The sequence below is a fragment of the Phoxinus phoxinus genome, assembly GCF_949152265.1.
Source record: "Phoxinus phoxinus genome assembly, chromosome: 2".
Lineage (NCBI taxonomy): Eukaryota > Metazoa > Chordata > Actinopteri > Cypriniformes > Leuciscidae > Phoxinus > Phoxinus phoxinus.
Genome location: NC_136877.1, coordinates 20,983,620 through 21,010,224, shown reverse-complemented (window position 1 = coordinate 21,010,224; position 26,605 = coordinate 20,983,620). Strand labels below are relative to the sequence as shown.

The 26,605-nt window shown below is 40.0% G+C and overlaps 1 protein-coding gene across 1 annotated transcript; it reads left to right on the top strand.

Annotated features, from left to right (window-relative positions):
* Nucleotides 1–446: 446 nt before the first annotated feature.
* On the top strand, nucleotides 447–26,400 carry irs4b (insulin receptor substrate 4b). The gene is made up of 2 exons (XM_079590196.1): nucleotides 447–4,211; nucleotides 24,085–26,400. Exons 1-2 carry the CDS (start codon nucleotides 758–760, stop codon nucleotides 24,087–24,089), a joined length of 3,459 nt encoding a protein of 1,152 aa, XP_079446322.1. The 5' UTR covers nucleotides 447–757; the 3' UTR covers nucleotides 24,090–26,400.
* The last annotated feature ends 205 nt before the right edge of the window (nucleotides 26,401–26,605 follow it).

The window sequence follows — 26,605 nt, the reverse complement described above, 5'->3', positions numbered from 1 at the left end:
ACTTCTTGTCTTGAAAATACCAATCCCCGATAAAATACAATAATAATGGGATAAAAGGATGTATTCATTGGTGTTTGGCAAACACGTAACAAAAGTAATTAGACAATCAGCTGCAGTAAGTAGAAAACTAGCAAGTGATACGCATTACGAAAGGGATAAACAACACCGACGACAAGGGAACCATGAAAACGCCTGTGATAGGACGGATGGTCTTTCAGCTAAACGCTTTAGCCAATGAACGCTCGATATCCTATGACGCAAACTGCTTTGCATCAAATCATTGGACAAAACTCTATCAATCATCAGACGTGACTTTGCCAGTTCAATGAAACTCCGAGTGAAGCCATTGGCCAGTAACATTGACGTATAATCGAAAAGGTCCAGCGTGATTGGTCGTAGCAGCTTTCAATCACACGTTTTGCTCAATCGGGCGCCTCCTCCCACCCACAAGCGAATGACGCACGAGTCATGTGTTGTTTGTGCTGTGCTCCGTAGTGTACACACAGGGCGCGAGGAGCAGATTGGTAGCCCGCTAGGAGGATCTACCGATAATAGATCGGGTAAATGTGGTCATGTTGCAGTTGCTGGCATTGAGTTCTAGGAGCATTGACTGGGATATCTGCTTTTCATGTGGTGGCCGAGAGAAGCTCAACACTGAAAAGACTTCAGCGCGCCGTTTGAGACACGGTTTCCCCCAAACAAACATGGGGTCTCGGTCTATAAGTATGAGGTAAAGTGACCTTTAATCTCCTATCTGATGGCAAATTTCGCTAACTACCAAGAAGGCAAAGCCGCTATGTTGATGCTGGGAACGCAACAGCGGGCTATCGGGACTAACGGTAAACCTGCAACGGCGAACGGCGACATCTCTGTCGGGGAACCCCCTTCCGTACTGGATGTCGGCGGCGCTGCTTTTCATCAACCGAGTGATCAACATCAACAGCACCTGGAATCACCGGCGAGGAAAGGATCAACGTCCCCGTTTAACCGGGCGTACGAGGACTCTGCTGTGAGCAACACACACGCTACCTCAGCTTCCCCAGCTGTGAACACCAGCTCTGCTGTGTCTGACGAAATTAGGAAGTGCGGTTATCTGAGAAAGCAGAAACACGGCCATAAGAGGTTCTTCGTCTTGCGGGGGTCGAGTCAACTGGGGCCGAGCAGACTGGAATACTATGACAGCGAGAAGAAATTCCGAAACACCCTGCGCTCGAGCGCCGCTGCCGCCGCCTCAGCTGGCGCCTCTCCCCCCAAAAGAGTGATCTATCTCTACCAGTGTTTCACTGTGAATAAAAGGGCAGATTCAAAGAATAAACATCTCATTGCTCTGTATACTAAGGATGAATACTTTGCGATTGTTGCTGAGAATGAGCAGGAGCAGGAGGAGTGGTACCAGGCGCTCAGCGAGCTTATGAGTGAGGGGAAGAGGGGCCACCTGGACGCGGAAGAGATTGACGATGGATACGGTACTGTGACCCCAGGGACTGACTTTAAGGAAGTGTGGCAGGTGAATGTTAAACCAAAGGGCTTGGGCCAGACAAAGAATCTAACTGGCGTGTATAGGCTCTGTCTCTCTGCCAAGAGCATCCACCTGGTGAAGCTGAACTCTGAGACGCCTTGCGTGAACTTGCAGCTGATGAATATCAGACGCTGTGGCCATTCGGAGAGCTTCTTTTTTATTGAGGTTGGCCGCTCTTCTTCTATAGGACCTGGGGAGGTTTGGATGCAGGTGGATGATTCTGTGGTGGCTCAAAACATGCATGAGACAATTTTAGAGACCATGAAGGCGCTGAAGGCATTTACTGAGTTCAGGCCTAGAAGCAAAAGCCAGTCTTCTGGCACCAACCCAATGGGGTTTATCACCACGCGGCGACATTTGGGCAATCTGCCGCCCAGCCAGACAGGGCTCCAGCGGCGGTCTCGGACCGAGTCTGTGGTGGGCACTCAATCTAGCAAGAAAAGCAGTGGAGCGAACGGATACCGATTCCGCACCTCCAGCGAGGGAGAGAGCACAATGAACCGTCCCTTTCGCTCTGTGACAGGTAGCCTTATTCATCTCAACACAGCCCGTGCTAACCTGAGCCGGCAGGAAAGTAGCAGTGGGGCCGGGGGCCGCTACATTCGTGCTCCACCGGGCTCCACTTATCATGCTCGTTCAGCCTCGCTGCCAGTGTCACACTTCCCTTCAACCACCAGTCCGATCAGCATGTCTAGCAGCAGCGGGCATGGCTCTGTGTCAGACACCATCACCCGCCCCTCCAGCGCATCCATTTGTGGATCCCCAAGCGATGGAGGTTTCAACTCATCTGATGAGTATGGCTCCAGCCCCGGAGACTTCCGCTACTTCAGAGTACGCAGCAACACCCCCGACTCCCTGGGAAACACACCACCCATCCGTGAGGAGCACTGCCTCAATGACTACATGGCTATGGGCTGGAATCGTGACGTGTTCGGAACGAGCGCGGCTGAGGCGACCCGAGATGAGAGTGCTGATGAAGATTCACGCCCGGGGTCTTTAAGGAGGCGGACGGCCTCCTTCTCCAGGCAGGTTGGGGCTGCTAGTTCTGCTGGAGTAGCTGTTTATCAAAAGATGACCCAGACCACCTTCTCGCTGGACGAGGCTGTGGCTGAGAGTAGCTCTTGGAGCGGCAGTGCCCAGACTGTCTCTACCTCCTCCTCCCTCTGCTCTGACTACAGCTCCAGTTCTGAACACAGCCAGGACCGGCCCCCCAGCCTACGGCCTGCTGACGCTCCTAAGGATGATGGGTACATGCCCATGATGGTAGGTGTGCTGCCCTCCACTAGTGATGCAGACTACATGCCTATGCAACCAAATATCTTCCTCTCTGCCTCTCCACAAATCCAAAGGTCTGCTTTAAATGTTCCCCAGCACACAGACTCTCAAGGCTATATGATGATGCTCCCAGGTAGGAGTGGGGCTGCTGACTCCCCCCTCCCCTCCAGCCCTGACATTAGCAGGGCACAGAGAGCCTCTGACTGCCCCAAGAATGCAGAATACATGGATATGTCTCAGAGCAGCTCCACAGCTAATGCTCAAAAGGTTTCCACAGAGAATTATTATGCCTTGACCACTCCTGGTGTCCCCAAGTCCTACAGTCCATATTTCTCTCTCCCTCGCTCATACAAAGCGCCATCCAGAGACCAGGCTGAGCATGATGATTATGTCCCTATGAGTTCCCCAGCGAAACCAGTCTACATCTCCCCCACAGCCACCCCAGATCGCAGTAGCAGGTGCCCACCTTCTGATTCCTCTCAGCATAATAGCTTCACGGACCGCCGTGCCGTTCGGCCGAACCGTCTGCCCCTAGGAAGGCGAAGTCACGGCTCTCTGAGAGCATGTGAAGCGGCAGTGCGGCCTTCCAGCCCTGGAGAATACATGAATATTGAATTTGGGGATCGGCCTACCTATACTGCCTGCCCGTTGTCTGCTGAAGGTTCTCCATCAACCCTCAGTATCAACCGGGAGCAGCGTAAGTCCCCTCTGCCGCAGGACTACATGACTGTCGAGGTGGCTGGACTTCCACCTAAGAGTCGGTCCCCACGGCCCTCTCTGGTTGCCCCCTGGAATCCTCCTTCATATATCCGGCCCTCCTCATCCTCCCACTGCAGCGGGCTCATGGTGGGTAAGCCTGACGACTACACAGAAATGTCTTTTGGGCCTGAGGATGAGTCGAAGAGCCCTACAGCCATGCTTGAGCACCTGTGTGTTCTGGAGCAACAGTTTTTCCCCTTCAGCCCCCCGACTGAGCCCAAAGTTGTCCGCGCTGATCCCCAGGGCAGGCGGAGACACAGTTCGGAGACCTTTGTCACATCTCCGGGAGCGTCAGGTGGAAGTGGCTCGGACACCAATGGCACCGTACCTAGCAATGTTGGGGCTCAGCAGCTGGGCCGCCACAAGGGACAAAATTTTGACTGTGTTTGGATTGATAGTATGACATCCAGTAGTGATGTAATGCTGGGAACCACATCAGATAGAGCAAATTCCCCCTCTGTGAGGTCTGCAAGGACTATAACTGTGGAACAACAGAATGGCCTGAACTACATCGCCCTAGACCTGAGAGATGATCTCCGGCCTGGGAACGCTCACGATGCGCTTCCCTTGCCATCCTCCAGCGCTCCTCCCCCTGAGAACGGTGCCTATGCCAGCATAGATTTAATGAAATCTGAGGAGTTTACAGCAGTGTCTAAAGGTTAGCAATCTTTGATTTGACTCTAATTGTTTTTCTTGACAGTCATGTCTCTTAAAATCATGTCTCATTCTTTTATGAACAGGCTTTCCATCTATGCTGCATTATGATCTATAAAAATATTTTTTAGTAAATTAAAAGGGTTAGTTTACCCAAAAACCCTTGTGTCGTTCCAAACCAGTATGAGTTTCTTTCTTCGGTGGAACACAAACTATAGTCAAGAAATAAAAAAATTCTCCATACAATTAAAAGTCCGATGTTGTTTGGACCCTGTTGACTTTAATTGTATGGGCAAAACAGTCTTCAAAATATCTTTTTTGAGTGTGTAACAGAAGAAAGTAAGGCGTAGAGGTTTGGAATGACATAAGGGTGAGTAAATGATATAATTTGTCATTTTTGGACAAACTATACAAAACAACTTTATTGTAATGGCCCCCCTCTTCTCGCCATCTCCTTCCTGTTGCGTTCTCTAACTCATTTGCCCAAAATGTTTCTTTTTGTTTAATATCCACTTTGTTTAGGGACTGCTGTACTTGGCTGAGTGTGTGTTGCAGCAGGGGGAGTGAGAGAATGCAGTGAGTCAGTGTTCTCAGCAAGCCCTAGATGACTCATTTGTTTATCGTAGTTGAAGCAGAGATGGATGTGTGTGTGTGAGAGAAAAAGGTTGGTTTAAAGCTTCTGATAACTTTCTAGCATCTCACCCTCTCTCTTTTTCTCATACCTTTTATTTTCTTTGGCAAACAGCACTTTTGTGGATGCATGACTCGGGTGATGATAGTACACAGGAAACTTTATTTTCAGGCAGCATTGACAGCCAACTAGGGCAGCATGATATTGAAAAAAAAAAACCTGACATTGTAATAGTTTGTTTTTCTGCGATATGAAAACATTACTTGAATAGCTCTATTTGGGAAGAATGAATCATTCCAGAATGATTATAAATAAATATTGGAGTAGAATCTGCGTAGAAAATAATTAACAAATTACAAGCATAGATAAATACAATAGAACAAAGATACAAAGAAAATAACAGTGCTTTATGTTTTTCAGGTAAATCTAACAGTATTCAGGTACATACATTGAAAAATCAAATGTAAAATACTAGGTAACCCTGCTTAGTCTTTACTGCATAAATTAAAAATAATTAATCTTTGTTAAAGCTACAAAAGTGATTTTCTTTGTATTTTGTTGATTGATTTGTTGAACATTGCCACAGACTGCAGCAGGAATATTAGGCACAAATCCTATATAATGATACGCATCTGTTTTCTTTCTCAATTGTTTAGTTCACATAAGCCAGGGGTGTCCAAACTCAGTCTTGTATGGCCACTGTACTGCAGAGTTTAGCTTCAACTTGCCTCAGCAGACACACCTGTCTGGAAATGTATAGTATGCCTAGGAAGAAAGATGGGCATTTTGGCATAATTTTGCATGTGTCTATTCAAGCACAAATAGACAAGGAGGAGAACATAATTCAGTGTTTGCATACTGTCTGTGCTGCTCCGAATTGAGTTCTCTTTCGGGTCTTCTTACACTCGAGAGGTTTAAAATAAGTTTATCATTTGCACAATCCCTGTACTTGACATTAAGCGTAATGCATGGTATGTCATTGGCTGAAGGATTCGAAATACACTGGCATGCTTTTGGGGGCACTGCAGGTAGGCTACTATGCTAATAGTCTCCACTAATTGTTGCAAGCTAATTTCACATAAACACCAAATAGGTTTCCATCTGCCATAACTTTAAACAAACAGGTTGTCCCCACCTAAACTCACACCATTGAGTCAATGTTGGTTAGTGCTCAGACGAAACCGTTAAATGTTATACAGGGAGTTTGACATGCAGATGGTTTACTTGTAGTTGTCTCAGTACATCTTATTAATTTACATTGAAACACACACTTCATAATTTTAATTTAGCTAATGTTGTTTGATATACACTATTAATCTCTCCATCTATCTATCCCATTTATTTATAGCTATAATGTGACCATTTATGTTGTCTTTCAAAAGTTAGCATATCATCTCAAAAGTGAACCTCAGGTTCATATATGGATTACATTATCTCTGTGTGGCCTGCATGTTCATTGTGTCTGTACATGCCTGCCAGCATATTAAAGACCAGCATAAACTACATAATTCCAAACCTTTTTACCTGTGTCCATAGTACATGTTGGTCTGGGTGGTTACTATACTTTACTGGATTTTTGTATGATAAGTACTTGCTGTGATATTGTTTGTGTGTGTTAGTTGATTTTGTCTACTTGCTAGTCATGGATACTGTTTATAGGAGTCATGGATATTACAAAGTAGGATATGACCCCCCTCCCCCCATTTTCAACTACTTGCGAGCCTTGCTTTACTGTAAAATTGTTAACACAACCAGTTCGTTCATTTTTGATGAATTCAGAGTTGATGAATTAAGTCACTTGCAGTGTTGGTTCTTGTGTCTTGACGTTATTATTATTATTAGTGCTGCTGGCTACAATCCTTTAGCACCACCAATGGTTTGCAGACCTCAGTTTGTGGACCGCTGCTCTATTGGTGCCAGGTGTTGGTACCAAACATGTTGTACAGTTTCATGTTTCAAGCTTGTGCATGTTTTGTTGGCTCATCCACTGGTTTCTTTGATGTAGGCTAATAGTCTCAGCATTTTGCAGCATGAGACATGTGCTGCAGGAAATGCATCAGTGTCGAAAAATGTTGTTCTTAAGCCTGCTGTGTTCCTCCACCTGGAGAAACTAGTATTCAGTCCAGCCAGTTGTCTTCCTCTTAATCTCTCTATCACTCGTGCACGCTCTGCTCTTTTTCACCAGTATTATTTAACTCTTTTTCAGTATTTTTTAACTTTATTGTACCACAGTAGTGCCATGTTATTCTTTGAAGTACCTTGGAGTACAATGGTATGTGAATGTGGAAATCATTCAGTGCCAAAGTACTATTTTCTCTTTGGCGTGCAGTGGTGTTCTTAAATGAGGCGGCAAAGTCCACAGTGTTATTTCATGTAAATTCATGTTCCAGTTACAAGTAATATTGGCAAATTTTCCAGGTTAAATATATATATTAGGGCTGTCAAAAGATTAATCGTGATTAATCGCATCCAAAATAAAAGTTTGTGTTTACATAATATATGTGTGTGTACTGTGTATAATTATATATATATATATATAACACACAATCATGTATATATTTAAGAAAAATTGGTTATTTATATATAAAATATTTAGGCTATATATAAATTATGTAAATGTATAAAGGCCTATATACAGTATATAAATGCAAATATTTCTTAAATATATACATGAATGTTTGTGTATTTATACATAATAATTATACACAGTACACACACATCTATTATGCAAACACAAACTTTTATTTTGGATGCGATTAATCTTTTGACAGCCCTAATATATATTTTTCATTACTTACACTATCATAAAAAATCAATACGCTTCTATTTTGCGTTAACGTTCTACAATAGAACAATAATGTTCTATTTTTTTTAAAACCAAGTTTAAATCTAATCAAGCAATTAAGCATTGTTACATTTACCCAACATTAAAAAGTATAAGAATAACACAGTATAAGAACAGATGGAATATTTTATTTGCTGCTTTTTTATTTGTTCGGCTTATTTTTGGATCATCTGTCATCAAAGCTAAACATTGCTCACAGACACAGAGATGTTCATTTCGCCAAGATGATTTTGATATCTTAAGTGCGTGAGTATTATACTTTATTTTATTTTAGTCTTCCCATTAACAGCATTATTTAAAGGGGGGGTAAAATACTTAGTTTCAGTCAATCTCATGTTAATCTTGAGTACCTATAGAGTAATAGTGCTTCCTTCATATCTCCAAAAAGTCTTTAGTTTCATCATATTTATAAAATAAAAATACAGCTTTCCGATTCTATCCGGAAAAAGCCGAGGTCCTTGATTCTGGGCGTGGGCGGAGATATAGAGTCAAGCGGGAGCATCCACAACATACAAACTGCATCCACTGTTCCAGTAACACTGGGTTCTTTGGGAAGCTGAACAAGGTAAACTTTCCCTCACATCCCAAAACACACTTTTTTGGAGACATTCTTGACATCAACCATTCCTATTTAGCGCTGCTGATGATGATTTCCGGTAGTAGCGCGTCGATGAAGCGCGGTCTTTCTCTCCTCTGGTCGACGTGTGCGTGAACGCGCTTTTCCGAGAGCAATGCTCATATAAGGAGTTCCACTCTGGTCTACGTCATTAGATCTACGATAGAAAAAAACCAGCCGAAACGTGTTGCAACCCGGAAGTATGATTTTCAGCACAGAAATTCTCTGTTATTATACATATACATGACTTAGGCTAGGTGGTCTGGTAAAGGTGCTGTCTGTAAGTTTTTGACTGTACTAGCATAATAATAATACCATAATAGTTCACACATTGTTTTTTATGAAAAACACTTCTACAGCCTGTTGTTTTACTTTTGAAATGTGCGTTCCGTGTCAATATCTGTTTTTGTTTTGGTCTGTGCGATACCGCTGTTAGCCAATTTACCCAATAGTATTTTGCCGCCACAGGTTGCTAGTTGGCGGAAAACACAGCATATTGCAGCCATGGAAGCCAGCAAACAAACTGGGTTAAAGACCGCAGATTCTGCCCGACCTAAAAAGCCTCCGCACCCATCTAAAAATCTCTATGAACGGGAACATATTAAAACGCGATTCCAACTCATCATAAATCAATGTCAACTCCAGTTGTGTAACAGTGTGTAAGTCTCCTCGCATTCCATTGTAAATTACGCTCGTTCCTGTTGCGTGTCCTCAATCTGGCAACCCGCGTGAGCGTCGAGTCTGAGCAGGAAGGGGCTGGAGGAATTTGGACTGCAGTACCCATTTCAACCGCTAGCTGTCAATCTCACATACTGCACCTTTAAAACTCAATGAGCTCAGAGAAGCACTTCCTCTTGCGGTAACTTTAATTGTTGGTGTTGCTGTTCGACAGTGTCACTTTAGAAAAATTTGTGATTTATATATAGATTTTTTTTTTTACTGTCATTATTTCATCATATTTTCATTGTCTTTGTGGATTTTTGTACTGTGGATTTTTTGGAAGAGTGTGGAAGAGGCACTGCCTCTCTTGTCTCGGGGGAAATGCTCCTGATTCTGCTGTATCATGGTCATGACTCTGCGCTTGGGTTAAGAACTCAAAGTTAGCTGAATCGGTTTTTAAACACGGCTGCTCTGAATGATCTCACCCCACTTCAGTTTGTGAGGGAAAACACCAAGTTTTTCACTTGCACAGATAGCCTTCACTCAAATAATTTTCCACATGTGCAAACCTTCAATGCGCGTGAAGTTCTTATATTGTTGAGCCCTGGCCAGGGTACTTGAGAACTCCCAGACTTTCTCTCTTGATTAGTCTTTCTTTCCCCCTTTCTGTCTGTCTAGTATTTCTGTCTCTCCATCTCTGAATTTCTTTCATAATTTAGCCACTCGAGTAGTGCTGAGGAATGCTCAACCACAGCATCAAATCAGCCTCTGACCAAATAAATTCAAATACCTTAGCCATCGTTCTTATTATTGGTGGTTTAAGCTGTTTAAGGTACTGTAGCGCTGTTTTAAAATGCAGAATGCATTCAATGTCCATACCACCTGACACATATCTTTGAATGGGCACCTGTCTCTGTGACAGCTCTACACATGGGCAAACAGCAAAAAAATAGTCAAGGAAGTGGCCTGCCCCATGTTTGACAATAAGAAACACTCTAAAAACATTGTACAAGGTTTAACGAGATGTTTTGGAAGGAGTTTGTTGAAGTTAACAAAATGGTGCAACTTGGTGAAATTGCTAAAATTGCTTGCAGCACCTTAACTCAAGTACAATAAATGCATTTGATTCTGACCTGTTGTGGGCAGGTCAACTGACTGTGGCACTGGTATGTTAATAAGGCAATGTTTTGGCTGTGCTGGTACCAGGGTCTGTCTGAATATGGGGTATGCGCGCTCTTTGTAGTGTTGGAATGTAAATTAGCAAATGCATAGCTACACAGGAATGTGTTTTAATCACAACACATAGCGCTTTTCAGGGCTCACTCTTGGACTATCACACATCACGAGGTAAACAGGCCAGTTTGTTCTGTACTAAATGGTCAGATCCTCCAATTGAGTGGAGAAATGTTTAAAATGGTTATTTTGGTCTCTGCTGCATATCTAATGTACGGTAGTCTTGTCTGTCTGATCCTAGCCTGTGTTTCAGTTTAAAGCCTCGTTCTGTTCATTCCTCTTGCAAACATGTTCTGTAATGGTACCATGTTACAATGAAGCTATCAGATCATATTAATCGTATTGTATTATTGATGTTATTCATATGATACTCGTACTTATGAGTACCATGATCAGGGATGTGATTTCTTTCCCCCCGTATTTATACATATTTCCGTATTTTCCGAACTGAAAAGTATGACTGACCCGCGTGAAAAAAAAAACCTGTTTGTGGCTGGTTACCTTACGATGTTGGAAATTGCGAAATAGCCTTAAACAATGACTAAATAAACGGCAATGTTATTTGATTTCATGCACGTATTGCTTCTGACAGCGCTGCATGAGCTTGCGGCGCCATCTGCGTGACACCCATAGCATGTTAGCCAGTGTTTAAAGCGTCAAATGCGAATAAAATTCAGCATTGAAATGTGTTACTCGCCAGTTGCCTAACTAGTGCCTAATAATTGAAATTTTGACACTGCATGGTTGTGAGAATATGATATGGCTTAGTGCAACCGTCAAATTGCTATATATTTATATAGTCTGACACGCTGCATGTTTCAGTGTAAAGCCAAAGCGCACTGTTAATTTTCAGTTTCGGTTTACAGTCAATTTTACTCTGCAAGTGCTGTTTGAGTAGATGATCATTTTCAGTTGGGAATGCAACATGCGCCAACCATCTTCCCAAATTCATAAAGAAAATCGATTATAAATCTTTTGTCAACAAAGATAAGGGTTTCCTTCTTTTTTGTCTTTAGCTGATCACATGCCTGCATGATTCTGTGTCTAAAAGCATGGAAATACCATAGTAATTTTTAGTTGGTGTCTGTTTGTGAACCTTTATGAAAATGGCTTATATTGGCTATATTGCTGCTGGAGCTGTAAAGACTGCTCGATCTCAATGTGCATACATGGCTGGTAATAAGTTATAGTTACAAGTTCAACACTAACTATTATATTTTAGTGTTTACTAGGAATCCATTATTTAATTTTTTTCAGTGAGCTGAATTGATCATATTTGGATCAGATTTAGCAGTAGAATTGTATATTCCATTTTGAAAAGCATACTTGATTGACTCTCTAATAGGACTTACCGGTAATTACAGGGACAGTATTTTCTTTATTGGGCACAGTTTCAGGTGGCGTTGTTGAAATGTGCTATTAGCGGATTAGTTTGTCATGTGAGTCAAAATATGGATACTAGTGGTGGAGTTACTTAGATTATTAGTTATTTAGATCATTATGTGCATATGAACCCCATGAAGTGACGCACTCCATATAGTATAAAACTGCTTTAACTGGCTATAGTCTCTCTCATTGAAGTAGGCTAACCATAGTTTTATTTGAGAGTACTATGCATTTTCTTTTTGTACAAGTTTTTAATATGAGCAAAATTACTGAGAGCAACTTTTGGATGCAAAAAGAGTCTAAAAGCTTCATGTATATGATAAAGTGGATTTGTGTCGGGAGATCTCTCCTCTGTTGAGAAATGAGCTGTGCTGGGCTAAAGTCCTGCTCAAGAGGCATCATGTCCTTCTGTACATCACATATGCCTATATTTACAGCGTTATTTTGAGAGCCCACCTTATTTACGACCATGGCATGTGCTGAACTGTATTGCTCTTATTGCAGGAAATGAGGACCACAGGTAACAGGATCCTTTTCCTGTGTTAAAATCTGTTCAAACACGCACAAACTCGCATATCCCTTTCATGCTTTACAAAGCACAACTATACACAGAAAATGACTTTTTATCTTCTTTTTTTTTGGTCTTTGACACTTTGTAGGCTATCTGCTATGGCCTAAACATAAGAGAAACTCTTGTCAGAATGGGATTTCAACCAGCAAAAATTATATAATATTTTTCTATATCCCGCAAATGACTTAACTTAGGGTCAGTAAGATTTTTATTTATTTATTTTTTATTAGTACTTAACCTTTTAATAATTTAAAGGGCACATTACATTGAACAAAATAGACATTTATAATGCTGTTCTTTAGAGCTATATTACGGTAATCAAATAATCCTGGTTTTCACAGAAATATTAAGCAGCACCTGCTTTTCAACATTACATTGATAATAATTAGAAATGTTGAGCAGCAAATCATCGTTATGTTTTTTTGAAGGATCATGTGACACTGAAGACTGGGATAATGCTGAAAAGTCAGCTTTGCCATCACAGGAATAAATTGCATATATCAACTATATTCAAATGTAAAAGTTTTTTAAATGGTAATATTTTTTCTCTATTTTTGTTTTACTGCGTTTTTGATCAAACAAATGAAGCCTTGGTGACACTTACTTCATGATATAAAAAAAAAATCTTACCAACCTGAAACTATTGAACAGAAGTGTACGCTCTTTTTCTTTTGATAGATGGATTATTCATACTAGGGATATAAAATACAACATATTTTGAAAATCAGCTGGTGAACGAGACTGATCGGTGTTAAAGAAGTCCTGTATAATTAGGCTGTTTTGGGTTCACCTGACCATGATCAGATGCCGTTTTGGGGGGCCGATTTTGAGGTGACGTATTGCTGTGGACCAATATTGTTTGTCAGTGATTGTGGATCACGTATCAGCCTTTAGAGTTCAACCCCCATTAGTTTACTGGTATACTGAGTTACTGATCTACGTTAAGAAGACAGACTGAAACTTTGACCCTATACACAAGCAAACAAGTTTCCCCTCCCTAAAGAGACCTTCACCCCATGTTTGTGTGCACAAACAGTAGATCCATGTATGCTTTCTTTAACTATAGACATGCATAAACACACCTAAGCTTTGTATATCAAGCTTTTAAACATTTGGCCAATGTGTTGAGGGTAAATTAGAGCGCATAAGGCAGCGGTGGATTGCAGTGTGTGATGGTGTTTGGCACATGTTGAGGTGTTCTGTTGAGTACTACACTAGCTATCACATGAGCTTTTTAAAAACCTATGGACCCAAATTAGGGTTGAGAGATGACAGGAATGTTTTAGTCCAGAACATGGTGTGCTGAGCTTGTGAGTCTTATGCACAAACACACACACACACACTCGCACACCGATTCTTCCTGCTTAATTATTGTATTTATGACTTACTCGACCAGTGTTTATTGTATTTTAATATCCGGAGTGTTCTGGTTACATCAAAGGCGAATCAGAGCCTGCCTAGCAACCACCTCATAAACCCCTGCGCGGCAAACTTTATTATCTGTCCTGTCTCTGTGTCTTTTTCACTCTCTCTCTATATTTATCTGTCTCTCTCACTCGCTTCACATAGATTCAGCTTCAGTCAGTGTGTAACATGCATCAGTGTAGCAAAATACAAGTTGATCTTGTAACTTATTTGGTAACTTAATAGGAATGCATGTTTAGCCCCAAAAAAATCCTAATGGGAAATGATTTATTAATGTTCATGCTAATGATTTATTAATGTTCATGCTAATAATAACTGGAAGTATTGCTTTTTTTGTGTAATTGACAAGGGATTCATTTGAAATAAATTTTTTTTAAATTAAATGTAATACTTTTATTCAGCAAGGATGCATTAAATTGATCAAAATTGACAGTAAAGGTAATTTTGATACAAAAGCCTTCTATTTTAAATAACTTTCTTATTTATTCTTATCTGAACTTTCTATTCATCAAACTATCTTGAAAACAATGATTACAGTTTTTGACATTTTAATACGAAATGTTTCTTGAGCAGCAAATCCGCATATCTGAATGATTTTTTGAGTAATGACGCTGAAAATTCAGATTAGCCATAATTGCATATTTTCAAATAGAAAACTAGTTGTAATTGTAGTAAAATTTCACAATATTACGGTTATGTCACTGTTTTTACTGTTTGTTTTTTGATCCAATAAACACAGCCCTTGGGGTGCATTGACTTCTTTCAAAAACAGAGAAAAATACCCACCCCAAAACTTTTTAATAATAGTGTACATTAATGGACAACACCGTTAGCACATTACATAGTTACTTATTGCAAAGATACATCCACCTTTTGTTCATTTACCTGCTTGTCTCTTATTTTAAGACTGTTTCCTGGCATAGGTGGCTTAGACAAGCTTAAGTCCCACCCATTGTTCTCTCGTATCATGAATTATGTGGCCAGTCGCCATGGTGAAAACTGAGCCCTGCAGCAGTTTAGCTGTTTTCATTTAGAGAACTTTCCACAGGTGGTTTGGAAGGTGATTTGTGTGTGTGTGTGTGTGTGTGTGTGTGTATGTGTGTGTGTCACATTCAGGTTGGCTGTGATTGGTGTTAGTGGGTCATTCCTGTCAAGGAGAGGCGCTTCAGTGTCTTAATCACATGATTCGGCTCTCTGTGCCAGTGCAGTCCTACTGGACGATTGACATCCACCCTTCATAAGTTCATCTACTAGTGAAAGAAGAGGCTCCCATAGGGTCGGGACAAATCTCACTGTCATTGGCTGGCAGAACAGCACCGTAAATAGGCTGGAGCAGCAGTGGTTTGATCATTGAGACCTCTAAGGCTGGACGATATGGCCAAAAAAAATAATCATGACAAAAGTTTTGATATCAGTCAATATCAATGATCATTACCATAAAGGTCCTTGCACACTGAGTCCGAAATTTTTGCACGTTAAAAAATAAATCAACCTCACGTTGTCAATCACGTTTATGCCTCCGAAAATGTTCGTTCATCATAAAAAAATCGGATCGGGTTTGATTTTACTGCGTTTTTCTGCATCTGCATTAAGCATTTAGAGAGGGGTTTTGACGATTTAGAGCCACCGAATGACGACAAGTATGAAAAAATGCATACGAAAATTTCGGACTCCGTGTGCAAGGACCTTAAATGTCAAATCTTTAATTATTTCAAGTTTAAAGGCAGATTTGTGATTCTAAGTGAAAGTTGTTGAAACCATGCAGTTAATTGTAATTTTAAACCACTTTTTATTGTCAGAAAATGACAACACTTCACGCTTTTGAATTCTTTACACTTTTCCAGTAATTTTTCCTGTATTCCACTTTTCCAGTATTTATCCAAAATAAATGTCTTAAATGAATTTCTTAGTTTCTGCTTCTGCTAACAGGTGATAATTGTTTCAAGTCATGAAACTGGTTTGTGTTGTGACTTTGGCACAGTTTGCAGGCTGCAATAATAATCATATTACATGTCTCGTAGAAATGGACATTTGACGGTAGCTTGAGTTGACAGTAGTAGTAGTTTGAGTTAGGATGTAACATCTGTAAATTGTAACAACCTAATTTTTATATGGTAAAATTTAAATATTCGGACTGTTTGAGCTTTATTAAAATGAACCATTGGTCTTCCATACATTTAGATCATAACCATAGTTAAAACCACGCATATAGCACCTCACTACTATAGAAAAATGTAACTCTTTTCTATGGTATCTGCTAGTATATTAAGCTCACGATGCGCTGCTGTTTGACTTTGAGCCAAGGGAGGGGATAAATGTTTCGTGTGGCGCGGTTCAAACGAGTAGCGCTGTTTCGTTCCCTTTTTTGGCTCATAAACATTATATTGAACATTTACTGAACTCTTTTTATCCTTTTATCAACTATAAACGCAATAATGAAACGCAATGTTATCGTTTTAACAATTATATTGCAATAATTATCGTTATCGCTCAGCCCTAGTGGCATGCTGATTGTAATGTCTGATTGGCATGGAGTTTGGTGCCCATGCAGATGCCATTCACTTTTTAGGACTGTTTGAGTAGATGGATAGCTCAGATCTATTCCAGGGAGGTGGTTAATATATTTGTTATATGTTAATAACATTTGGCCTACCAAAAATGGGCACTTTAATCTTGTGTGCAGGTAGAGGTGGTGGTCAGGTTGTGGTTGTCAATGTGGTCAGGAGGAACTCTGGGACCTTTGGTACCCCATCGGACCTGCCCTTGAACAATGAACCAGTGGCACATTCCTGCCGCTCCAGACGCCGCTGTGCGGAGAGCTCTGAAAGCGGTGGCATTGTGCCCCCACCACCATTGTTGGGTCAGACAAAGCCCTTTATCAAAGGCACTGTTTGTGTGCACCAGGGTCAAAGCAGGCCAACGTACAACCCCACTGCTCACCAGAGCTGTAACAGGATAGAGATGGCAATGACAGGTGAAGGGCACGTGGTGTTATCCTTAAGCTATGTTTACACGGAAACGATCTGAAGAGAAAACGCAGAAGTGGCGTTGCGTTATCACTTTTTATTCTGCGTTTAGACGAGCGTTATGGGGAGGAAATCAGAGTGCATATGGTGACGCACAAGTGTGTGAAATTCGGTGTTGTGTGCACTCCAGGCGGCTAGGTGGCAATGTGAAGCACTGAAAGTGAAAGAGCCGCTGACAGTTTTTCATGTTTAATACGGTAAAGCTGCTGCTATATATATATATATATATATATATATATATATATATATATATATATATATATATATATATATATATATATATATATATATTTTTTTTTTTTTTTTTCAATGAAATTAATGCTATATTTTAGTTTGATAATGTTTTGTTATTTTCCTGTACTGGTGCATGCCTGTGACGTAAACGCGTACCTGACGCCTTGTCTAGCATACTTTTGCGTTTTTACCCTTTAGACGGGAACGCGATGGTGGAGCGTTTTTAAGATTTCCACTCTGGAGGGTGGTTTAAATTTTTTGCGTTTTTAAGCCCCAAAAACGCCGTCGCCGTGTAAACGAAAGGCACATCTGATAAAAATATTTGTACATTTTCACCCGCGAGCGTTCTCGTGTAAACAGGGCCTTAGATGGGATGGGTAGGACATGGTAAAACTGGGTAGAGGATGAATGTAAAGCTAGTCATGTGAATGAGATAAAGGTCTTGCTTTTTAATTTTTTTTTATTTTGCTGTATTTTTTCACATTCAACAACTTTCAGCATTTTTGATTTTTCAGTTTTAGACACAAATGTTGAATTCTTAGAATACACTTTATTGTATTTTATTTGCAAAGGAAACAAGGTATTATTGATGCATATTTCAACCGTAAATGTATGTTGCTCTCTTTTTGAAGTTCCACAAAATGTGGGATGCAGTGCTAACTTCCATATTTAACCACATGGACACAAGCTTTTTGGTTTATTTAACCAAATAAGTTATTGGTTAAATAATTGGTTATTTAACCAATTATTTGGTTTATTGGTTAATTAATTTATTGTTTGCCCTCACTTGGTTCCTCCTTTCAAACAACCAATGTAGCCTAATAAAATAATCTGCCTGCAAAGCTCACAATCACTATTAGTTGATCTTTTGACACAAAGTTAATTGCATATAATCAACAATATGCTTAAAAGTTTGAGGTTGGTAAATTTCTTTTTAAAAGAAGTCTTATGTTCACCAAGGCTGCATTTATTTGGTTAAAAATGCAGTATTGTGAAATATTATTCATTCAAAACAACTTTTTAAATATGTAATATGTATTTAATTCCTGTGATGTCAAAGTTGAATTTTTAGCATCATTACTATCATTCTAATATGCTGATTTACTACTCAAGAAACATCTCTTATAATTATCAATGTTGAAAACGGTTGTGCTGCTTAATTTTTTTGTGGAAACTAGGATACTTTTTTTTTCAGGATTCTTTAAATAAAGCGTTCAAAAGAACACCATTTAGTTGAAATAAAAATATTTTGTAACATTGTGAATCTTTACTGTCACTTTTGATTAATCTAATGCATCCTTGCTCAATAAGTGTTAATTTTATTTTATTTATACCCCAATTCCCCCCCCCCCCCCTTCTAATTATTGGGATTTCATTCATTTTGGACTTTATTTGAAAACTATTGACTAATTAATTAGAAGTTGTTTTTTTCTCTCCTCACCTTATTAATGTCAACTTCTCATAGATTTACTGTTTGTTTTGATGTGAACCTTGAAATCTTTTTTGTCTGTCTTCCCATTTTAGTCAACCCAATATTATTTTTAAGCTGACTGCAATCAAGCGCAATAAGACATTTTCGGACATGCCCATTGACTCCAATGTTAAATGGGTCCATGGCCAATTCTTTTATAGTCAAAAACTCGAGAGAGGAACCATTGTCAAAAAAATGTTGTCCACCACTCTTGTTCATCCAAAACAAACTACAATATAGACTCAAGGTGTTAAATACCGGAAGTATCCTTTAAGTCCTGTTTTTATCATCTTTGTCTTTTATCCAGGGTTAAACTCTTTTTGTCTGCTAAGAACTTTGAGACTGCTATGCATGCTTTTGTAACATCCCGATTCGATTATTGTAACTCTTTATATATTGGTGCCCCTCAGATGTGTATCACACGCATGCAATTAGCTCAAATTGCTGCAGCACGGCTCCTCAAAGAGAAGTGTAAAAGTGAACACAATCCGGTTTTGATCTCGCTTCATTGGCTACTGGTTAAATACAGAATTGATTTTCTAGTTTTGTTATTTGTTTTTGCAGAACCAGGCTCCACAATACCTATCTGAACTATTACATCCGCCCTCACAGTCAAGATCACTCAGATCGGGGGACTCTGATCTACTATCTGTTCCTAGAACTAGACTACAAAATAGGGGTGATTGTGCTTTTGCGGTCATTGGCCCTAAGTTATGGAATAGTCCATTTTTAAATCCACTTTGAAATCTTATCTTTTTTCAATATTTTACCTTAGTTCATAGGTTTTCCATTTTATTGTTCTTTACTTTGCTTTACTGTTTTCTATCTTATTGTTTGTTTCCTTGGCTTTTGTAAAGCACTTTGGTCAACACCAGTTGTTTTTAAATGTGCTATAAGTAAAAATGTATTGTATTGTCATTTTACCTGTATACCTTTCTAATTTTCTTGTGCAGGATCACTTAGTGATTATAAGCTGCTCCACCTTTGGATGTGACATTTTTTTATTATGTAGAGAGAAGAAAGGTGAGAAGAATGCCAAGAAAGAGAGACAAATAAATTCAACATTAAAAGATAAAAGACGACAACACAGGCATTGTGGTGGGGACTCTTAAGATGCCCGTTTAAATTCATCTGAATCCTTCTTGAGTGCAACAATGACATTCGCGAATCCGTTTCTTCCAGAAGCTGACATATAGTGAATTGCTCTGCAAGCAAAATGACAAATTATTTTTGAAACAAGTCAGCATACAACATTTGTTGTGAGCTTATATAGCATCCCTGCTGCTTTCTTGATAAGCAAATTGTTGTCTTTTTGGATTCGCCTTTCTTCATAATGAAACCGAGCACCTCGCTACACCGAAGGTGATCTTAATGACAAAGAAATCTGCTCTCCGTGCCAACGCAGTTCTTCTGGACCAATGACGTCTGTATGAGTTAGTGCCACCTTTCACAAGTTCATCTACTAGTGAAAGAAGAGACTCCCGCGGGGTCAGGGGCAATCCCACTGTCGTAGGCTGGCAGAACAACTCCTAAAATAGGCCAGGAATTAAAGGGAGGCAGCAGTGGTTTGGTCATTGTTCCACTTATAGCGGTGGCCTGCTGTGGCATCACACTATGATATGCTTGTGATGTGTGTGTGTGTGTGGTGACGCACATGGAGTTTGGTGTTCATGTAGTGACGCAGATGGTCTTGTGCTGCAGTTCACTTTTTAGGACAGAGGACGACTGAATTGGATCTCTTTGATTCCACGAAGGTGGTTAATATATAACACATCAATGACCCAAACTGGACAGGCTCATATTAAACATTGGTTTTTCGGTTTGTTTGCAGGAGTAGGGGTAACTACATGTTGGCTTCCTTTTCTGTCTTTGAATTTTTTTTTTTTTTTTTTGAGGAGGCACCAGTGACAGCCAATGATACATTTTTTTTTTTATTGTATGGAAAAGAGCATCAGTGGAATTTAGATTGACAATGGTGGGTAGATTTTAAAGCAAATGATCTGTGAAAGATGCAACTAGTTCCCAGCTCCAAAAACCTATTTGACTTACTTTCCTCACTCCCTTGTATAATTTGGGTTTCATTTTTCAAGTTGTTAGTGCCGGTGTTGCCAGATTGGGCCAATGATTCCCAGCCCGAAAGCTCACTAAAACCCACCCAAAACTTTAACTGCCAAAATAATTTGATAGATTTTCATTGCTATGTTAATTAAGGTTGATAAGCACCATTTTTATATCCTTAAAAGAAAACAATGATGACAAAATAAAATAAAAATAAATCTAATTCCCAGGAAAACGGATCAAAACAGGGCAAATACATTAAAGAGAATTAGCAAATATTAAAATGTCTAGGTGGAAACTGTCAAAACGGCATTTTAACTTCAGACAGAACTTCTTTCAGTAAGTACATATTGTAGAACATCACGCAGAACTTGGCACAGTCAAAATGGACTAATCGTTGACACAACTCTTTCAGCAGCTGTTGGGGACGAGTAGAGTACAATCTAGACGGTTTAAAAGTCGCAGATGTCCTGATCAGTGTGCACATGACGATGGACAGGAGTTGTCCCATATTTGATTTCAATTAAGTCAGTCAACTGTGCTCTCAGAGTTAGTTATAGGCCTCTTTATAAAAAGCCTTCGAGGCATCTCCTACCACAGGTGTAATCCACGTTTGGAGAGTTAGGTCACTCTCTCACTCTTTACTAGATATAACTTGCTGTGTATTTATGCCACTTTGGCATAGCAATTACTTAAATATTATTAACAGCTACAAGTTATCACGCTAAAAACCCATCAGTCATGAAATATCACGTCTGCCTGCTGATTGGCTAGTGTGTATGCTCGCCTGAGACATCAACGCCAGCTGACTCTACGGTTGGCCTGTGTAAAGTAACGTCACGATGACCGATTTTATGGAGTACATGCAAACTTGAGTTTTGTTTATTAACCAATTAGACTATAAAAATTAGATGTTTGAAAACTGCTGAACTGACCCCAAACCAGCCCAAATTTTGTCCACCTGCCCAAACCAATTTTTACCCGCCCAATCTGGCAACACTGGTTAGTGCCATATTCCCTGGCAAACTGCATTGTGGTTTGCTCCAAGGCAGGAAAAACTGAAAACTATTGGCAGCTGAAAGCTGACATTCTCTCTTTAGGGCATGCAGGACTCAACAATAAGACTGGCCCGGGGCTAGTTGACCGATCTGTCACTTGTCCCTTTGGGGCAATGATGCGATGCCACTGAAATGGTTACATTCATTGATTTTTATGCCATGCACTTAGACTGATTCGGATGGATTTAAACAGGCATCTAGATAAGGAGTCCCTAAGTCTTCCTAGTATTTTTTACTGTTGTATTTATTTGTCTCTCTTTCTCCTCGTCCTTCTCACCTTTCTTCACTCTCTACAATACATAATACAAAATTTCACATCCATAGGTGGAGCAGTGATCCTGCACTAGAAAGGTATATAGTAAAAAACAGCAATGATAAAGTAAAACTGATATACAGTACTAAAGGATTTCTGCAGGTGGTTGTGTTGGGTAATGTGTTAGAACCCATCTAGGGCACCATATCAGTCAGAATGTTTTTTCTAAATTCTTTAGTTTTTGTTCTGTTATTTTAAATGGTAATAATATTTGCCAATATTACTGTTTTTATGGTATTTTTGGTCAAGTAAATGCAGCTTTGGGGAGCATTAGCACTTCTTTCAAAAACATTAAACCTATTACTGACCCAAGATTTTTAAACTGTAGTGTGTATATATTTTAGCAAATATTAAAATGGATTGGTATTTAAACATTTTAGCATTCCTTTGTGGTGGGGCCTGTAAAAATGTTGACTGAGCAATGTTTTTGTTGAGCCTTGGGCTGGATCAGATATTGGATTATATGAAGGTGGTTGATATGTAACATCTGGCCGACCAAAACTGGACATTCTTAACTTCTAAAACTGGTTTCCTTGATCTTGCTCTGCTTTGTGTGTGGGCACTAGTGATGGCAACTTCTGTCTGTCCTAAACAAAACTTGAAGACTTGTAAGAAACCGAAGACGACACCCATGCTGACTCTAGTAGATGGGGTTTTTAGTGGCTTCTCTCCTGGTAAACTCAGGTTGTGGTTGTCAATGTGGTCGGGAGGAACCTTGGGACCTTTGGTACCCCATCGGACCTGCCCTTGAACAATGAACCAGTGGCACATTCCTGCCGCTCCAGACACCGCTGTGCGGAGAGCTCTGAAAGCGGTGGCATTGTGCCCCCACCACCATTGTTGGGTCAGACAAAGCCCTTTATCAAAGGCACTGTTTGTGTGCACCAGGGTCAAAGCAGGCCAACGTACAACCCCACGGCAATGACAGGTGAAGGGCACGTGGTGTTATCCTTAGATGGGACGGGTAGGACCTGGTAAAACTGGGTAGAGGATAAATGTAAAGATAGTCATGTGAATGAGATAAAGGTCTCACTTACAATACGCAAGCTGGTACTGTACACTGATGTATGAACGAACATGACAAACTGGCCGATCGTTCCAAGTACATTTAAAAGAAGAGGTTTGTTACGGATAGCTCTGCTTACAACGTTTTTTTAATCTGATCAATTGACCCTTCGCAGGGAGCTTGATTGACAGGCGATCTGCCCAATCATACTTCGCCATCCGCCATTTTGTCCGACAAAGCAGTCAGGAGAGTTAGTAGATTAACATGGGAGAATTTTAATTTAAAACTGAGTGTATTGACGTATTTCCGTGGTTAAAACAACATTCCTTCAACATTTATTTGATGCTATAAATGAACTAGAAGGAAGAGATGATCGGTTCACGAGCAGCTTTAACTGAGGCTCTACAGCGATCTGATCACATTAAAGAGCCACAAAACGGTATTTATTGTTTTATATTTCTTAAAAAAAAAAAGACAAAATTTGAAAGGTGAGACTGTTTAATATCAAAAGTAACCTGGTCTGTCCTGTCTGTCGGTGTCCTCTCTGCTCCGCAATGTATTTTCACTGTGTGAGAACATGGTGTGGCGCTAGAGTGGCGTAGCGTGTCGGACAAAACGATAGTAACTAAAGGGGGCGGGTCTTTGCGAACGGTCAATTTCTGTCCCTTAATTGATAAATTCCACCAACTTTGAATCTTTTAAAAAGTTCATAAAGACATTGTAATCCATATGAAACAAGCAGTTTAATCAAAGTCTTCAAAGAGACACGATAGCTTTATATGATGAGCATATTTAATTTAGGCTTTTATTCACATATAAACATTGAACGCTGCACATAGAGCACGTCAAATATGGTAAACAGAAGCTCAACCATGCTTGCTTGATCTGCAAGAACGGACTTTTCAATGGGGTGACCAAAATCTCTGGTTTTAATATCATTTGTTTTTCGAAAAATGACGTGCGGGTGATTTAAATAAGGTAGTTTGGGGGTGAACTAAACCTTTAAACGCTCTATATGGCACGTGACTGAACCATCAATACACTGAGTGATACGATTAATGGGCTTTATGCACAGCTGCTCTACTTCCTGAACTTTAGCCAGCTCCTTTGTTTCCTGTCTTCCATTATTGGACAAACTGATTAATCCAGGTGTGCCTGACCAATAACAATAATTGGACACACCTGGATTAATCAGTTTGTCCAATAATGACAGACAGGAAACAAAGGAGCTGCCTGAAGTTCAGGAAGTAGTGCGGTTGTGCATAAAGCCAATTGAAGGGTAGGGATGGTATCCCATCTTCACTTGATACATGGGTTAATCTTTTCTCTCTTTTCTCACTACAGACTAAGGACTGTCCCATCAAGCTCCTGCAGAGATGCCGGATCGCGTGCGAGCCCTAGCACACAACCCTGTGACACAGCAAGAGGATCCTGAGTTTTGTTTTAATGGACTCTTATGGTTATTTTTATTTGTTCGCGTGCCGTCTCGGAGCACGTCCATACGTTCTGTCTTGTATGAGTTTCAGTGCTTTGTGATTTGTATCACAATGTTTTATCCGCTGCATAAAAAGGGAGGTTCATCTTGCGAAGACACCATAATCCACAAGTCTGGTTTAGACCGGTGCATGCTGTTTACAAGCATCACGCGCATGTACAAATTGTATTTATTTCCCATAAAGATTTCAGGTGCAATTACAGATTTTAGTGTTTATGTTTACCATTTGCTTAACCGAGAGAACGTATATCGGTATGGTACAGACTGCAGATGGGATGTGACTGTACAGCAGTAGTGTCTTCTTTTCTTCTTTTTTTTACGTATGTCTGTCTCCGTTAGGTTCTCACTTAACGTTTCACGCACATCTTCAGTTTTGGACCGTAGAAACCTCCTCTTTTGTACTATCAACACTGTTCTTCAGTATCTGTGAGTGTCAGGCTAGTCATGGCGTTTCAGTGTGCTTTACCCAGTGCAGGGTCACAGGTGTTTTTCACCGTGCCGTTTTGGCATGTGGCGCAGCCCAAACTTAGCCTTTTCGTATCTGTTCCCGTACTTTATTTTTGACCAGCATCATCTCCTCTTTGCCATGTGTGCTGTAGAGAGGGACGAAAAGAGGAAGGGTCTATTCTGGGACTCCCCTGCTGCCGTTGCTAAAATGACACTCGGATGAGCACAGAGTTGGTGATTTTATATCATCCCAATAAATATAAATTAGTTCTCGAGTTATGTTTTGGTACCCACAGTGAATGAACTGTAAGGGGAGCTCCTCTTCAACTTGGTGAACAAACAGCACAACACGAAGGTACGAAAGCCCAATTCTGTCTGTGTAAACCTTTATGCATGCTGTTGGCAAGATCGTAGGATCTCCTTCAATAGACAACATTAAAACAGCCTCAACATTTCATTAATGTTTTATTTATAATGAATTATATTCAATATTTTAGTATTACCAATCAGCTGCTCTTTGTTCCATGATACTCTTCCCTCAGTATTGCGGTATGTCCTGTTTTGATCGGGCTGTTCTTTCAGGAAGTGAAGAAATGGTACAGTTCATCGAACTGATTTCTAATATTTTTTTCCAAGGAGTGACACGCACACACTACTCCTTCTGGTTCACACTTTAGGTACAGCCTTCCTTTGTTTTAACATTTCCCTGTTGCTACACATTGTTTTAAAAGACAAAATCAAATGTGAAACTTGTCGTGACAAAGAAAAAGAAAAAACTGTGTACGGTCTTTGTTATTCTGTCAATGGTACGAAAGTGAATTTTGTCGTCTGGTAAAAGGATTCATTCCTCGTGGATTTACCAAAGCAAGTCTTAACTAGCACAGATTGGCCATTTAAAGCTCAGCTGTGGTTCTGCGAAAACAAGGTTTTGCTCAATGTCCAAAACTATATCTAAAACCCCAAATCGCCTCGATGTGGTAAATGGGACATTGGCATTAAAAAAAGGGTACAGGTTAGTCTTTTTCTGGCTAATGTTAGCATAACATTTGTAATTGTGAGAATGATCTCTAAGAGTTACACTGAAACAAATTATTTTTGAACATAAAAGCTTTAAATCAGCCACATAAATGTATTTGATATCAGCCTTTTGCTAATGTATGTGATCAAGCTGACTGCTTTTTGCCATGATTTTCATTGATTAGTACAGATGTGCAGTGGTACAGCATTAATGTTTTTGTTTTTTTCCCCAAAATTGTTTGTCTTTGTTTTAATAGCTCAGATCTTTTCTTTTGGAATGTTTTATGAAAGGCAATTATTTCATTTGGCATCATTTCAAAGTCAAAGAGACGGGAAGTTTGTGCATCCCCTTGTCAGTTTTCGTGTATTTGTCGAACCTCATTAGTATGTTTTGCTACACTTGTCTTCTGTTCGCTATTGTTTTTGAAGTCTAAGCTTGACCGATGGCAAAGTTCAGGTGTGGAGGTCCGACGGAGTCTGAGAAAATTCAAAAAAGGAATAAAACTTTGTATGGTTGTGTCCATGTGTGTACATACTGATGCTTTTTTTTCTGCAGTTGATAGACTTTCCTTTTTCCTCTGGTGGGAAAAAGAGAGTGAAAGCAGGCAAATCATTTGAGCATTGCTTAGTGTTTGTATTTATCTTTTTTTTCTTTTTGCTTTCAATAGAGCTATTGCAATAAAAAAAGTTCCTGTAACATGTTTCAGTTCCATTTGTTTTCTGTCTGTATGAATGAAAAAAATTTCCACCATTGTTGAAATTTGATTGTTTTCTTCGGTAACATTGAGTGACCCTTCATTCTCACTACCACTTCAACATTACATCGACATATTTGCCAGGATTATTAATGAAGACAGAAACTATGAGGAGAATTTGGCATTGTTTCATATGGTTTAATATTATACG

What these genes read in the sequence shown, in the direction of transcription:
- irs4b (XM_079590196.1), top strand. Translation starts at nt 758, where the DNA reads ATGGCAAATTTCGCTAACTACCAAGAAGGCAAAGCCGCTATGTTGATG.